General features: G+C 44.8%; 1 protein-coding gene across 12 annotated transcripts in view; it reads left to right on the forward strand.

The window, feature by feature from the left end:
- Positions 1–16083, forward strand: part of UNC80 (unc-80 homolog, NALCN channel complex subunit) — a 120496-nt gene that overhangs the window by 94406 nt on the left and 10007 nt on the right. For 10 of the 12 annotated variants that reach the window (XM_032446027.1, XM_015867943.2, XM_032446030.1 and 7 more), the window contains 9 exons: positions 1858–1981; positions 4204–4329; positions 6110–6233; positions 7010–7216; positions 8733–8917; positions 9517–9682; positions 10561–10740; positions 12980–13118; positions 15160–15216. In XM_032446027.1, coding sequence (XP_032301918.1) covers positions 1858–1981; positions 4204–4329; positions 6110–6233; positions 7010–7216; positions 8733–8917; positions 9517–9682; positions 10561–10740; positions 12980–13118; positions 15160–15216 — 1308 coding nt within the window. The remainder of the gene's footprint in view (positions 1–1857; positions 1982–4203; positions 4330–6109; positions 6234–7009; positions 7217–8732; positions 8918–9516; positions 9683–10560; positions 10741–12979; positions 13119–15159; positions 15217–16083) is intronic. The other 2 variants (XM_032446031.1, XM_015867945.2) reach the window with 1 other exon arrangement.

Consider the following 16083-nt stretch of genomic DNA (forward strand, 5'->3'; position numbering starts at 1 on the left):
GTGAAACCCTCCTGCTTTGTGGAGTAGCGCTGTGGTACAGGCCTTGCTGTATTCAAGAAGTATTCAAAACTGAACATTTCCACCTCGTAGGCAGTGATATAAATGCAGTCTGAGTAATGTAAAATCTGTCAACCATGCAGATTTTTCAATGATCTTAGTTAAAAGAGCTACTGTTATCACTTAACCTTGTGGACAAATGTCCTCAACTGCTTCACTCAGTCATTTTGTTAACAATATGAAATAGGAAACCAAATTACATTAAGGAACATCAGAATCTGGAACTTAGACACAAAACTTCAGGTCCTTGTGGGAATCGTGTGTACACAACTAAGATGGAGCAAATAATAAGAGGGTGATTTCTTCTTTCTGTCATCCCTGCCTATCCACTTCCCTTAGGCTAACAGTCTTGTTTTAGAAACTGCTGCCTTTGTGGGGAGGGAATTTAGAGCTGGAAGTACTGATGCTTCCCCTTCCTGATGGTTTCATTCTTCGATGGTCCTTGCCTGCTTCTTGCTGTTCCTTTATGTTCTTGCTAATACTTTCTTCTGCTTCAAAAGGCAGCTCAAGGGTCTGTCTTGTTCTTAACTAACTTTACTTTTGTCTAAGTGAAATGAATGCTTATAAATTAAAATTTCCCTTATATTCTCTCCATCTGTGGTTGAACCTGTGCTTAGATGAAACTGTTATTCCGTATGCACAGGGACAGAGACAGCAAAGCTGCCTGACCAGATGCAGTAACTGCATTTAATCATTATTAAGCATAATTTAAGCAAGAAACCTCTTGGAGATGGAAAAGAAATCACACATTGCAGGGTGGCAGACCCAATACTTACACCAGAATCTTTCATGCTGCCTCCTGTGGGCACCCTGCTCTGAAGCCAGAGTGTGATGGGAGCAGTGTAAGAACATGTACAAAGACAAACTCCTGTTCTGGATTAGGTTTAGGAACCGTAGATGCTGACAAATGAAGTCTTTGTTTGCATACTTCAGAATTTAGGCAGCAAGTGCTTCATCTTCCTTTCATCTCTAGGAAGTCTTCTGGGCAAACTTGACTAGGGTATCACTTGTTCTTGAGCAAACAAGTTATAAAAGCCTTGGCCTTCCATCCCAGTAAGTACGCAGTTAGATACTGGCTTCAGAACTGCACCGCCCCTGAGATGAAAGGTGGGAACCATCTTCTTGTTGTCTCTGTTACGTATCTGCTTATGGTTAGGAAGGACTCCATTCTGTATCAGAAGTCCTACAAACTATTTTCGTGAAAAAATTCAAAGCATCAGGGAAGGAGGACTTCTGAAATGAAGGACTTTGTTGCTGATAAGTTGTCCTATATGGGGTGAGGAAGGTGAAGTCTGCACTGCTGAGTAACTTGAATTTGGGGAGTCAGTGTGACTGACTGGATGGCAGAGTAGTTTACGGAGAACAGCTGACAAGGTTTATTGAACATCCAAAAGCCACAAGAGATGGAGGAGTCGCTCTCAGTTGGGATCATGGCTCAGCAGAAGTCTTCCCACTCACAGGCACACCTGAGACAGCTGTCTGCTGAATCTCCTTCATCCCCCATCACAGGGAGAAGTGAATCACAGCCTGTCTACCGTTGTTGTTGTCAGGGTTTTTTCTGTCGCTAATGCAGACATCTCTGCTACATTTTGCTCTCTCAGACACTCAGTGTGCTCTGTGCTTTCCTGAGCTGCGTGAATAAAACCTTCTCTCTGTCGTGCACTTTGTGCTCATCTCGGGCATCGTTGCTGTCTGAAACGTTTCCTCTGTGGGCGTCACTGTGTGTTGGTCGCCATGTTTGCGAGCGTCTGGTGGGGGGCAGGAGGCCGGCGGCTAACAGCACCTACTGTTGTATTGCAGGCGCCAGGTTGAGTGGGAGCCTGCCAGCAATTTGATTGAAGGGGTTTGTTTGACACTTCAGAGGCAGCCAATCATATCCTTCCTGCCTCACCTTAGGTCTCTGATCAATGTGTGTGTCAATCTGGTGAGTAGCCAAGCGGCAACCCTGTGAACCTTTGCTAAACCCCAGTCTGCTGTTGACTTCTCTGCACCGAAGATGACAGTTCATACCCATTCCTGTCATTTTACCTGTCCCCCTTCTCCTCACAAGGGGACTTCGCAAGTGACACTAGAGATAGCGAGGTTCATTTTTGAAGTGGTGCATGGGGAGATACAGTGACCAGTAGCAGCGGTCAAGTGATTTCTTTCCGTTGCTTCCCACGCACCACTTTGAAGATCCACCTTTGCCTGATTGAGCTGAGAGTTGAGGGCTGCAAGTTGGAGAGTGGGGTGGTGGAGACTGCACACACCTGGTCGAGGTGGGGAGGGGCTGATACTGGACATACCTACTGCCTCCAGTGGGGGAGGACCCTGATGGCTCTGTCAGGGGCCATCAGGTGTCTGGCTAGTTAGAAGGATTTACATGGGTGGATTCACTCCACTGTTTGCAATGTCCCTGGCTTGATCTTTTTTTTTGCATGGTTTGCATGGTACAATGTTCAGATCCCACTCTTGGTAGATATTTTGTTCATAACTGTGTTACAACAGAGAGGTGGTAGAGTCAGAGACTGTTTAGTCATTCAGTAGTAGATTGTATTTCCTGCAGCTGTTACAGAGGGAACAAACTCTCAGTTTCATTTCATTGTAACTCCAGCTATTTGTAGAAATGCACATGCTCACATTCCATGTGGAAAAAATACAGATAAAAGGAGAAAGGTGGCCCTAGTATTGTCATCACTATCAGGTTTAATAACATTTTCTTCTTAGAATGCAGATGTTGGAACTTTATCTAGCAGTATAAAAACACCTCTCTGAGGAGCTTTAAGAGCAGTTATCATTAGTTAAAATGCAGTATCGGTGTTATACAAAGGCTCCCATTCTTCAAGCTTCTGCAGCACTCCTAACTGCAAGGACGCTGAAGTCCAAGCTATTAGAGTCCTTGGGACTTCTTCGTTGTTCACAGAGGTGGTTACTCAGAGGCACTGCTAATCTGGATGCTTAGGCTAATTGGAGTGGTTTCACAGGAAAGCTGCTATGGAGTTAGCTAGAATACAAATTTAGAATGGGCTTGTAGTTCGACAAGCAGACAATATGGAATGAATCACAACAGCAAGCTCTCTAAAGAGCCTGCATTAGGAATGAGCCAGTGCTCTAAAAAAAAACCAGAAAGTTCTGCAGTTCCAGAGTGCAGTCATAGAGCTTACATTCAGCTGGCTGGCAATGTCAGAGAGAGGTACTATGAAAAGATGTATTCTTCATGTTAAGAGGATCTTATCCTTAGCTGTCAGAACTATGGCTGCTGTGGGAGCACCCCTGACTGCGTCTTCGTGTGCAGACCAATTACATCACAAAGCCAAAAAGAGATTAGCTGGGAAGATGGGGTAATTCCTAAATGATAATCTCCACGGTGACAAAAAGAAAGGGCTCTACCTCTTCCCATTCTAAATTATCATTCTCCCTAAGCCAAATTTGGAGAAGTGGCTTGTGCCTGTTTCTGTCATCTACGTTTGCCTAGTCATGGAGAGAAACGGGCAGATGCAGACCCGTGACTTCATTTTTATGAAGAAAACATCCAAAACAGTTCAAATAACTCTCCCCTTGAACTGCTGTTTTCTTGTGCTCATTTTTCATGGTGTTGCAGACAACCAAGTCATGTGCGGATGACAATATTGTAGAAGTCTTGTGTCGGGTGAGATGAATCATACTTAGAATCTGTAAGAATACAGTGTGTTTGAGGGGAATCTGAACATTGTACAAAACCCAGCTTGGGTCAGACTTAGGACATTATTTTTCCAGTAGATCAGCAAGAGAAGGGAAAAATATCCAGTTTCAATGCAGACGTTTTGCTTTGCTGAAATATTTCATTTGTTACAGTCATTACATGACGTATCCTCCAACTCTAACTGTTCCACCAGTCCAGTGCTGGTCATTCAGAACTGGTACTGGGTACATTTGTAAATGTACCAAGCTACCTGTGCACTCCTCCCACCCTTGCTGGTTCCCTTTTCCCCCCTTCCTTTCCCTGCTAGAACTCCTCTTCACTGGCCCCATCTCTCACAAGGACCACTGTGGAGGGTTGGTTCTCCTAGAGCCACCCCAACCCAGTGCTCAAATGGAAGGCCCCTCCATTTCACTGATGTTGGAGGATATGGCATGGATTAAACTGTAAGCAGTCAGTTGTGGTGATGCGCTGTGTTTGTATTGCAGGTGATGGGAGTGGTAGGACCCTCCAGTGTGGCTGACGGATTACCCCTTCTTCATCTCAGCCCTTATCTCTCGCCACCTCTGCCCTTCAGCACAGCTGTTGTCCGGCTTGTAGCATTGCAGATACAGGTGTGTCTGCCCTGGCCTGTGGCTAGGTGTGTTTTAGCTTCTGGTTGAGACACCAACTCATCGGTGCTCTGTTTTGTTTCTGCAAAAGCTGGGCAAAAACTGTGGAACATACACCAAAAATCAATGAGAAGCAACACGTAGATTCTTTCATCCTTTTGACGATTTGAACTGAGCTCAGAATTGACCTGTTGGGGCCAGCTCCCCAGCAAGCATCCATCAGCTTAACACAGCCAATTCACATCCAGGGAGTTTGGCTGATTGATGCTGTTTAAGGCTCTGACAAGCGTATTAGGATTCTCTGTAGTATCTAATAAGTCTTCTGCCATGGGAGTATGTGCCTGGGTCACGTCCATGCAACCCAATCTCCTTTCTTGTTGGGTGCATGTGCGTAACTGAGAGGTGAGGGCTGGTCACAGTGTGCTAGCTCAAAGAGGCAGGGCAACTTAGGCTTTTCAACTGCTGACTCAATAACATCCTTGTACAGAATAACAAACACATCCTGTACTTTGGGAGAAATTCATCACTGTTCCTTTCTCATGACAGTACCACAACTATGACGGAATCTTTCTGCCCTCGTATCTCTTTCTCCCTCCTCATTGGCATGAGATTAGATAGAGTGGAGACAGTGGCAGCAACAGAATGAAGAGTCGAATTTTTCATAATTTAGCTCCAACTTCTGTTTTTAAACATGCTTTGACACATCTAGTTGGATACTCCAGCTATTTCTGAGAAGTGGGGCTGCTTGGGAAGGGTTAGAGGAATGAAAACAGTGCTGTCTCGAGGCACAGAAGGAGTTTTTGACACCAGCTCACACAGAGCACAGATTTCTTCCAGCTCTGAGGTAACAGTTCATTAATCAGAAGCAAAAAAGGGCCACCCGCACCTTCTCTGAAATCTTTTATCATTTTTACAAACAGATATCAAAACAGTCATTTTAAAACCACATTGGGAGTTTCCATTTTTGTTTTCTTCTCCTCCTCCTTGTTTGCTCCTTCTTTTCGTGGGTTTTAAGTGGAATGAAAACCAAACATCAGGACAACACAGGAGAAGCTGTATTCCTATTGCTTCCAGTAGGATATGAAACAGAAATACTTCACATCCCACCAAAAAGCTTTTTCTGGAGGGGTTGCAAAGTTGCATTTCACAGGTAGGACTAGAGCAACTGGGAAGCTGGAGATGTAAATGAGCAGAGTTTCTACTAGCAGTCATTTGTGTTACCTCCTCTAAAGAAAATGGAAGATCTTTCATTTTAGGCTTCAGTAAATGTGCATTTTGTTTATTTTTCAGGAGTTAATTCTTTATGTTAGGAAAGGTGGTAGAACAGCACGAAGAGAGGCAGACCAAAAAATGTGTTTGGGAATAAGCTCCGTGTTCAAACAGCAGAATATTTAGGTAGTATCATTTGTGCTGTTGCCTATGTTAATTTTTTTTTTCTGTTCCCTGTAATCAGGGTCAAATTCTGGTCCCATTTGCAGCACTACAGAGTTTGAGACTAACACCCAGCCAACTCCTGTGGTAGACCTCTGATATTGTTAATGTCTGTGGGTAAGGAATCTGAGCTTCTTACCTCTCTGTTATGACAAGAACAGGTGACGTTTAGGTTATTCTGTGAAATCCTTTTACTTCTAAGTGGTGTCAGGGCTTATAATTCAATCAGGTATTCAGTGCCTGCGTTGTGTTGTGTAAACAGGGTGCCTGGGGGACCGCCATTCCCTACAGTAACTTGTGTGAGTTATCTGCTGATGAAATCATTTAATCCTTTCTTATTATTACTGCACAGGCTTTGAAAGAAGATTTCCCCCTAAGCCATGTCGTCTCCCCATTCACCAATCAGGAAAGAAGGGAAGGAATGCTTTTAAACCTACTGATTCCATTTGTGCTCACAGTAGGATCTGGAAGCAAAGGTCTGACTAATTTAACAAAAGGAGTTTTTCTCCCCTTTTCTGACAACTGCTGTTTGCACTTTCTCTGCTCTCTGTTCATTTTCTTTTTTCCTTTTATTTGTTTTCTTTTTTTCTTTTCTCTCTTTTTTTTTGTTTTTTTTTTGTTGTTTTTTTCTGTCACTTACAGTGTGTCAGCTAAGTGCCCTTTGGGTCTGAGACTGGAAAGAGTTCCACTGGGAGAAGTTGTTTCTCCTCTTTGTTTCAGCTGGTTCTTGGGTCAGGTCTTTCACAGACATATGCTCCCTTTTTGAAACCGGACTGCAAGGCAAGACAGAGCTGTTGTAGCAAAAGCCAGAGGGGAGCAGAGGTCACAGAAATTGCGTGCCCCTGTGGATTGCTGTCTGCCCAGTCCATGCCACTTGTCTGGCTCAAGTCCTGCTCCTTGCTTTCTTCTATAGAGGGTGATCACTGGTAAATCCCCAAAGAAAAGCCAAGAAGAAGGGGAAAAAGGAGATTAAAAAAAAGAAAATGGATCATCAGACCACTGAATGGGACATTTAGTTGTGCCTTTTAGCTCTGTGTTTGTGTGTATTTGTGTTGGTGTTAAATAAACTTTGCCTTTGCTTGCAGGAGGAGAAACAGGATAACGAGGTGTGGGGGACGGAGTTGTGGCTTGGGGGACAATTGAGATTGCCTCACGTTTTGGAATGGAACAGGGTCTGGATCTTTGGGCATCTTTGATGAGATGTAGCCTGATCTTTCTCTCTCTCTCTCTCTTCCCTCCCAATGCATCTCAGACAGCCCCTGGCTGGAGCAGCCTGAGGTCCTGCTGCTGCTCCAGACTGTTATCAATATCCTTCTGCCACCTCGCATCATCAGCACATCCCGCAGCAAGAACTTCATGCTGGAGAGCTCTCCTGCCCACTGTTCCACCCCAGGGGATGCAGGGAAGGACCTGCGGCGGGAAGGGCTCGCAGAGTCCACCAGCCAGGCTGCCTACCTGGGTGAGTGATGGCTTCTGCTCACGGCTGGGAAGAGAAAGAGAGAAAATGGAGCACTCAAAACTGTAGATAGCATCAAAGAAAATCATCTCAGGCAGGAGCTATTTGAGCTCTTAAAGCTGCTTTAGGTTTTGCCCAGGAATAGGGGCCCATGGCTGAGCATGAAGCCAGGAGTAACTGTGGGAAGTATTGCAACATGAGCGGTGTCTGCACTACAGATAGAGGAGATTGCAGCACACATAGATGCCACCCAGTTTTCATACTACCAGGGTATGGCCACAAAAGGCAAGTCAGCCTGCCTACCAGCCCCTCGTGTCACAGTTTCACTGGCCCGTGGTTAGCTGGGGTAAAATGTGATGCAGTCTGCCTGCCTGCTGGCCCTGTGCACTCAGTCCTTATTGACTGATATTCCCTCTCCTCACTGTATGCTGCTGCAAGCAAGTACTACATTTTCCCCACATAAGACCCTCAGGTGAAAGGAAGGAGAAAATAATTGAAATAGAGCTTCAGCAGCAGTGCAGGTTATCAGAACTATGTGGGGACCCCTCCTTCCGCACAGCTTCACTGTCTGGTTTTGTGAGAGCTCTCACCTGAAGACATATTCAGGTCTCTGTTAGCCTGTATCTGAGGTATCAGGTGCCACTGATGGAAAAACTGACAGTTTATCACTGATTTAGCTCCCTGTTCCCAAAACTGTGCATACAGATACGTGATGGCTGCAATGTCTTGGCCATCCCATCAAGAAACACAGACCAGTCAGACATTCCCCCAGCAATTTCCAGGGCTGTTCTTTGTTCCAAGGGGTAAATTCCTTGTCTCTTCTGTGAGCTGTTGGTCACAGTGCACTTGAATCTAGCATATTGTTCTGAGCCTCATCTCCTCTCTTCATCCCCTATTTGTAATGCAGTGCTCTTGTGAATTACAGCCCTTGGCTTACCAAACCTTTATTTTTTTGTTTAGTTTATAGTTTGGCTGTGGCTCAAGCAGCTGCACTGCTAGAAAGATTCTTTTCATTACCCTGTAAAAGTAACCTGGAGGTTACTGTGCTCTGAGGGTGGCCCTTGACATGGCTGTGCTTGATGGAGATTTTTGAGGGTGTCTAATCAGCCAGGGCTGTGTTCCCTTCCTGAGCTGCTTTCACAATACCTGGATTCCAGAAAGATAAACTAATTACATTAGAAAAACTCTGCAGGGAGGGAGAGAGAGAGAAGGATGGAGCAATAAAACACGGAGGAACTTGGGTGTGAAGCAGGAAGATTTCCTGCTGGTAAAACTGGAAACAGACCTTTCAGTCCTGATCTGAAGGCCTTTTATTCTTAACAAAGTCACCCCTCTTCCCTGAAGTGTTTGCAGACAGAAAAGACAGTTGTGACTCTAAGGTGTGTAGGTGTGCATGTGCATGCAAGCATGCTTGTCTTGGTTTGTGCCCATTGTGGCCTTCCCCTTTTCTCCCTCAGTAATTGTAACTGACGCTGATAGCATCTCTGATTGCCAGTTGCTGGTGTGTGTTTTCCTGTAGCCTTGAAGGTGATCCTTGTTTGCTTTGAACGCCAGCTGGACAGCCAGTGGTACTGGCTGAGCCTGCAAGTCAAAGAAATGGCGCTGCGGAAGGTGGGAGGGCTGGCCCTGTGGGACTTCCTCGACTTTATTGTGCGAACACGGATCCCTATCTTTGTGCTCCTTCGGCCCTTCATCCAGTGCAAGGTAACAGTTGCTTTAGCTCCTGCTAGATCACTCCCTGAAGGCAAGATATCCCTTGTTACCCTGCTGAGAACTGAGGTAACAGCGTGCCGGGGAGAACTGGATATTCATGTATAAGGAGTGACTTATCAGAAGTATAGATGTTTTAGTAAGCATGTGAACCCTTTGAAACTAAATCATGGGCTCATGCAGAAGAGACAGCTGCCGGACTGAGGCAGCCATGGCTTAAGCTAATCACAGCTCTTCTCTGCTTACCAGGTAGACTGGCACAGGGCACTCACCTTCTTTAGCCTTCTGTGTCTCACCATTTGGACAGGATAAATCATATTGGAGGCTGTAGCTGTATCAAATCTGAGTGTAGAGCTTATCATAAGGAAGTCCTGATCTCCATGTACCAATATTGAGATTTTGTCTGTTCAGTCAAATACAAGGTTGTCCCTGAAAGACAGGAGGAAGCTTCTCATAGCAGCAGTCAAATCCTCTTGCCAGCAAAGTGGACAGTCTGCTGGCTGCAGGCTTACACTGGTGTGGAGACCAGTCCCAGTTCCCTAGGCATCATTCACCTCCAATGCTAATATGTTCCCTTGTTGTTCATGCCTTAGCTGCTGGCCCAGCCAGCTGATAACCACGAGGAGCTGACTGCACGACAGCACATTGCTGACCAGCTGGAAAGACGGTTCATACCGCGCCCTCTCTGCAAGAGCTCCCTCATTGCAGAATTCAATAATGAGCTGAAGATCCTGAAGGAGGCAGTGCACAGTGGATCCGGTAAGGAGAGGAGAGCCAAGGGGCTATCAGCCCAATCTATCCAGGTGGTTCACCCAGAAATTAACTTGTGGCAGATCTGCCCACAGTGTAGGAGGAGGGTCCACTTGCACCCTGACAGCTTGTCCCTCAATTAGGCCCCATGCCCTGCCCAACTTTGCCATTGAACAGCCACCCAAAGTGCAGGGCAGTAGTGAAAGGCAATTTGTGCCTTTTTTTTTCCTGTAAGACTATTTCTCAGCAAGTGCCACTCTGTCACAGCTGGTCTGCACAGCCCCATCACACAACACAGCAAGCCCTCATGTTAATCTCTGTACATCTGGAGCAGCTCATGTAGAAACATCTATCCATCGTTCAGCAGCAGTTCTATCTCCTCTGCTCTCCTCTTCATCTTGCTTTGATTTTCTCTACTGTTACCTGTGAGCTCACGGTGTAATGACACATCTCTCCATCATTCCCTTTCTACGAGGGGATGCTTCTGTAACAGTCACCCTTTCTGCCACGAGATGGCAGCCACTGCTTGTAAAAACAAGAGATTTTACGTGCTTTGTTCTAAAGAAAGGAAAGAAACAAAAATGCCTCCAGTTTTTTTTCCTCAGTAGTTGTCTGCCTTGTTTCTAAATGTTGAAGCTGATCCAGAAAATGTCAGTAAGGTTGAAGGAGAAAAACAGACTGCATAAGAGAAAAACAAACACACCACATTAGAGATCTGGGAGAGATGAGGTACCTAAGGCCAGGGCAGCTGTGTCTGCTTTACCTCTGCCCATCTACTGTTACACTGGTTGGAGCAGTGCTGGTTGCCCAATGTGACATGAATGCACGGTTGTTCATTGATTTCTAGTCCCTTCTCTGACTTGGGTTTGGTTTTCTCACTTCTGCAGCTTACCAAGGGAAGACGTCTGTGAGTACAGTGGGCACCTCCACCTCTGCTTACCGCCTGAGTCTGGCCACCATGTCCCGTTCCAACACCGGCACTGGCACAGTCTGGGAGCAGGACAGTGAGCCGTCCCAGCAGGCCTCTCAGGACACACTGAGCCGTACAGATGAGGAGGATGAAGAAAGTATGTGGCTACTGATTGGAGCAAAGCTCTCAACGCTGCTGATGTTTTTTGGATGCTCTGGAAGACAGAAGGGAGGGAGAAGGGGTAGACAGTTGTACCAGTGTGAGCAAAAAGCATGTGGGTGTACAAGGTTAAGAAACGTTTGTGGTTGCTGCATCATCCATGATGTTAGAGCTTGGGTCATTTTGTACCCCCACATTTCCTCCTGAGCTCTGTGTAGAGAAAAGGAAGGGCACAGGCAGGCTTTTAGCGTGTGAGACCTAGGCTGACGTGCAGTCCCCACATTGCTGATAAAGCAATCAGTTTTCTCCTTGACCTTCATCTCACAGGAGGTGTGTGGGGGGTGGCTGGCTGTGTAGTTAGTGTCCTGTTGCTGAGTACTTACGACTCATCACTTGTATATCCAGATGCTGGACCAGAGGGGATGGTTTCAAGCTATGGCAGGGGAGATTCAAGCTGGACATTAGGAAATATTACTTCTCAGAAAGGGTGGTCAGGCACTGGAATGGACTGCCCAGGGAGGTGGTGGAGTCACTGACCCTGGGGGTGTTCAAGGAAAGACTGGATGTTGTGTTGAGGGTTTAGTGGGAGCTATTGGCAATAGGTGAACAGTTGGACTGGATGATCTTTTAGGTCTTTTCCAACCTTGGTGATTCTATGATTCTGTGCTCTGACATGGGATGTGTTGTCCTTGTGCTGCATGGGATCCAGCTGTGGCTCTGCAGGGTAGAATGTTTTTGTGCTTTTGTAACTTGGTTCACAAAGAGGAAATTAAGTGTTAAACTTTCTAAAACAAAAGCCTGATATCTGTCTTTTGGGCAGCTGGCAGGTTTTGGGACTGCCAGGCTTTCTAGTGTCTGTTTAAAAGGAATGCAATGGTGAATCTTTCGGGGAGGGATTTGCAATGACCTCAGTGTTGCTTTGTCATTTCAGCTGAGTTTCATGTTATTCTTGGAATTTTTCCTTCTCTCTGTTCCTCTGAGCAGTCTGTCTGCTTCTGAGTTGTCCATAACTGAAAGCCAGGGTAGAAAAACCTGCTTCTGTGTTGTCAGGCTGGAGCTTCCCCCTTCTTTAGCAAGGGTGTTGTCTTCTGGTGCAAAAGTGTTTGGTTGCCATAATGCCTTGAAACTGAAGCACTTTGTTTTTGTATTTGAGGACTGCTGACTTTTCCCAAAAGGTGTTAAGCAAATGGGAAAAACAGTGGCAAAAAAAAAAAAGGGCCAGTGCAGTTACTGCAGAATTGCCTTTGGAGAAAGAGCACTTAGCCTGGAACTTCTCAGGCTCAGCCCAATGTTATTTTAGCTGGGCTCATTACCAACCATTGTAGAATCCACCTGTGTGGATACCATTGTGCTGCCCATACATTGCTCTGTGACACGCTGTGACAAACAGCGTTTTCAGCCTCAGAATAGTTATGAGCTGCTGTGTGGAATGAGGAGCTCTATCTTCCTGTTTGCTTGTGGCACTGTTACCTCAGCCCTGCTTTGGTTTAATGCTGCCATAAAGTATTTCTGTAAATCAAAATTGGACGAGGTCAAAAAGAAAACAGACACCAAACCTCCCCTGCGTTTTGTATATTTATAATTAGAAGTTGCTGTGGTAAAAACCACAGTAATTTCTTTCCAGATACTTTATGTAATTTGAAACAGCGCTGAAAATCTCAGGCATCCCTGACTGCAGTCCAACTGTCTGCATAGCTCTGCTGCAGTGTGATGTGCTAGAGTCAATTTATCCCATCTTTTGGTGACAATTAAAATGCGTGTCCCAAGGGGATGGCAAAGGCTGTCAGCCCTGCATTTTGCTTTGTTAAGTGCTTTATCTTTTATAACAGTGCTTTGTTATACTGGTAGCAGCCATTTATTCATACTGTAACATGGCCAGTTACAACATTTATGACAAAAATTGGCTGAACAGCTTATTAATCACAGGATTAAGCTTTAAGGAAGTGGAATTGTCGAAACACATTTTTCTGAAAGCTGTATAAGCTGAAGGCAGATATAAACCCCTGCCCCATGTGCTCTGTGTTCCTCATCCTGCCGGGTTTTATTCCCGTGTCTTTCTGAGCCATGACTGTAAAATCCAATGGAAATATTTAAAATTGCAGATTTAGCAACTTGGTAAGTAAGTGCTGGGAACACCACTGGCATCATTTGACCAGTGTAAGTGGTGGGCTCTGGGGGAGTTGTTTTCTTTCCTTTCCTGTTCTTTCTTTCTGTTTCTTTTCTATTTTTCTTTTTAGATGACTCCTTGAGCATGCCCAGTGTGGTAAGTGAACAAGAAGCATACCTTATGGGTGCCATTGGGAGGAGGCGGTTCTCCAGCCATCTCTCCAGCATGTCTGCACCTCAGGCTGAGGTGGGCATGTTGCCCAGCCAAAGGTAACAACGTGAGCTTTTCATCTTTCCCATTATACTCATGAGAGCAGAAATGGTGCAGGCATATTATGTGTAATTCTGGGATGTAAGATAATCATCACCTAGTGACGATAAATTTATGCATCCTGAAATAGTGTTGGACCAAGGATGCTGGTTTGGAAATGATTATTATCCAGGATGACTTGTGCTGTATAAGTTTGAGAAGAACAAGTTGTTGTCTCTAGAAACCTTCCACTTAAACTGTTTTGGTAATTTCCAGCAGTTATTTTCCTCTGCTACTACGGTCGATAGCAAAAAGAATTGTGATTTTTGGGTTCTGCACTGAACCATGGGACTGTACACAGTCTGCATAGGGAGTGGGGAGGTATCCCCAGAGCTGGACAAGGAGCAGAGGCAGCCTATTTCACTTACTCTGTTTTCGTCCATCCAGATGTTATCATTTCTAGGACAGTAACTAGCTCATCTCAGACAGTGAATGTTAGGCTCAAAGATGAGATTTAACAGTGTTTAAAACCTGGAATGTTCTTGCTGATGAAAATACCCTTGAATGCCTTATTCCTGGTTAACATGGAGTGGTGAGAAAGAAAGTTGGGAAATGCTCATCTGTACTAAGCGTTGAGAGAAGTTAAATGCATTTAAATGAGATTGATTGGTCCTAAGTAAATAGTACTTATTGTTTTCTTTTTCTGTGACATAGTAAACCAAAGATATCTTTCAATGGATAGATCAATTTATGCTACTTCCTTTGAACCTTTAAACAGTAAATTCTGTATTGTCTCTTGACCAGCCTTAGAAAATCAAATAACATTGTTCCCTCCGAGTCTTGCTTGGAAGCAAATAAATAACCTTGATACATGAAGGAAAAGTATCAGCTGTGGTGCGTACCAGCAGAGATAGGAGAGGTGATTTACAAGAGAGGAGTTGCACAGATTTTATCCAGGATTTTTCACAAACAGGCTCACAGAAACTTGTTTGACTTTTGAACCCAATTGACTCAAGCCCTTTGTTTCTTACAAAATTAACATGCAGGACTGCATTGTCCCCAGTCCTTCATCACTATCCTGAATGCATAAGCTTCATAAGAGTCACAGCTGACTGACTGCAATGTTTGCTTTGTGCAATCCCAAATCATGATGATTCTGACGGGGAAAAAAAAAGAAAGACTTCAGTTGCAACTGAGCATTGCTCTCTACTTTTGGTGTACATGGTATGTTAGGAGAATCATTTTTCATCTGTACAGGCAAAGTAAAAGCTCAACAAGTACAGCCCACAGTATCATGCCCTTTCAGTTGGAGATGGTCTCTTGGCTTTCATACTGCCTCACAAATGTAAGCTAATTAATGCTAAGTAATATTATTATTGCTTTGCTGCTGGTAAACCAGCAGACTGCTTTTTTTCTTACATATTTTCCTAATGGGCAGAGAAGGCTGTCCGTGAATGGTTGAAGTGTAGAAGAGCGATGTGATTGCATACTCATTTGCCAGGATCACTCCAGCTGTTTACTTTCAGTTTCATTGCACTACAAGATCTTGCTTTCCAGATGTTTGTCCTTAGAGTTGTACCTGAATGAGAGTGGTCTGTAGCTCCTGGGAGACAGATTAGCCCTCCTTTTCCCTAGAAGAACTGGCTCGTGGGGAAGGGGGTGGGGGGAAAGCTTTCTATGAAGCTGGAAGTAAATAGAACTAAAATAAATGAAAATGCCACAGAAAAATGGCTTGGAAAATGTCTCCTTGCCCTTATTTGCTGTGGAAACACATCCTTCTGAATCCCTCAGCTCCTTGATTCACGCCTGAGATGTAGAAGTCATGTAGCGCAAACTCCCTCTAACGACTGCTCCTGTTATCAGATGTTCTTTCAGCTCCTCTGAGTCATACGTGTGCTGCTGAGCGTGCGAGACCAATTAACGTTACCGTCCTTTTTATTTTTTTATTCCGTTGATATTTTTTTCCCTTGAAAACAGAGACAATCGCATGCTTTTTTTTTTTTTTTTTTTTTTTTTGCATTTTCTTTCCCTAAATTTTTAATCTCCCTGCCCCTCCTGCAGTGAACCTAATGTCCTCGATGACTCCCCGAGCCTGGCCACTGAGGGCAGCCTCTCTAGGTACAGTGTTAACACTACCTGTCTGTCAGTGTGTGTGCTGGGAAACAGACTGTTTCCAACCTTTGTCTCTTCCCCTCACCTTTCGTTGCTCTTCCATCTCTGTCTCTTGTGGCTCATTGATATTCAGGCCTGCGAGTCAAAGGTGTAGCAAATCACCTTCAGTTTTCAGCTTTGATTGCCAATACTTTGAGGAAGTGAAGGGGAAGGAGAAATGGCAGGTGAAATAGTGATCTGTCTGGCTAGCATGGGGGGGGTTCCCCTTATTTAGCAATTGCGTAGAAGGCATGAGAAAGATTATCTGCAAGGCATTAGCTGTAGCCTGTTATAAGTATTAGTCTGGAGGCTTATATAAAACAGAGACATCTGTTTTTCCGTTCATCTCACAGTGCTGTCACCACAAAAGATTTAATACTAATATTAAGCTGTGTTCTATAACGTTCACTAATAAAACTAATTACAATGACTCCTGTGGAACATAGTTCTCTGTGGATGCTCTATGGTAATTCTCCTTATTTTTGCACTTCTCAAATGGCAGGTTTAGAAAGCTTTGTGGGCTAACACTGTTATTCCATATGTAAAATTGCCCCATCAGAGCTGGAGTTTGGGCCAAGCTGTTTAGCATTTCCTGCGGACAGGGGAGTTAGTGTGCAAGCACTGATAGGGCTGTGCTCGTCAGATGCATTGAGTGAGCCTAGAAGGGAGGACTGCACCTTTAACACCCACCTTGGCCATGTTAGTCATCTTACAGTCTCTGCTCACACCCCTTTGCCTGTCCTCACAAGGTCAGGGAGCTGTGAGGCCCAAGAGCATCTCTTTGTTTCCAGACGAACAAGACCCCTTTCGCTGGCTGCAGGGTAGACAACACTA

This window comes from Coturnix japonica, chromosome 7, assembly GCF_001577835.2.
Source record: "Coturnix japonica isolate 7356 chromosome 7, Coturnix japonica 2.1, whole genome shotgun sequence".
NCBI classification, from domain to species: domain Eukaryota; kingdom Metazoa; phylum Chordata; class Aves; order Galliformes; family Phasianidae; genus Coturnix; species Coturnix japonica.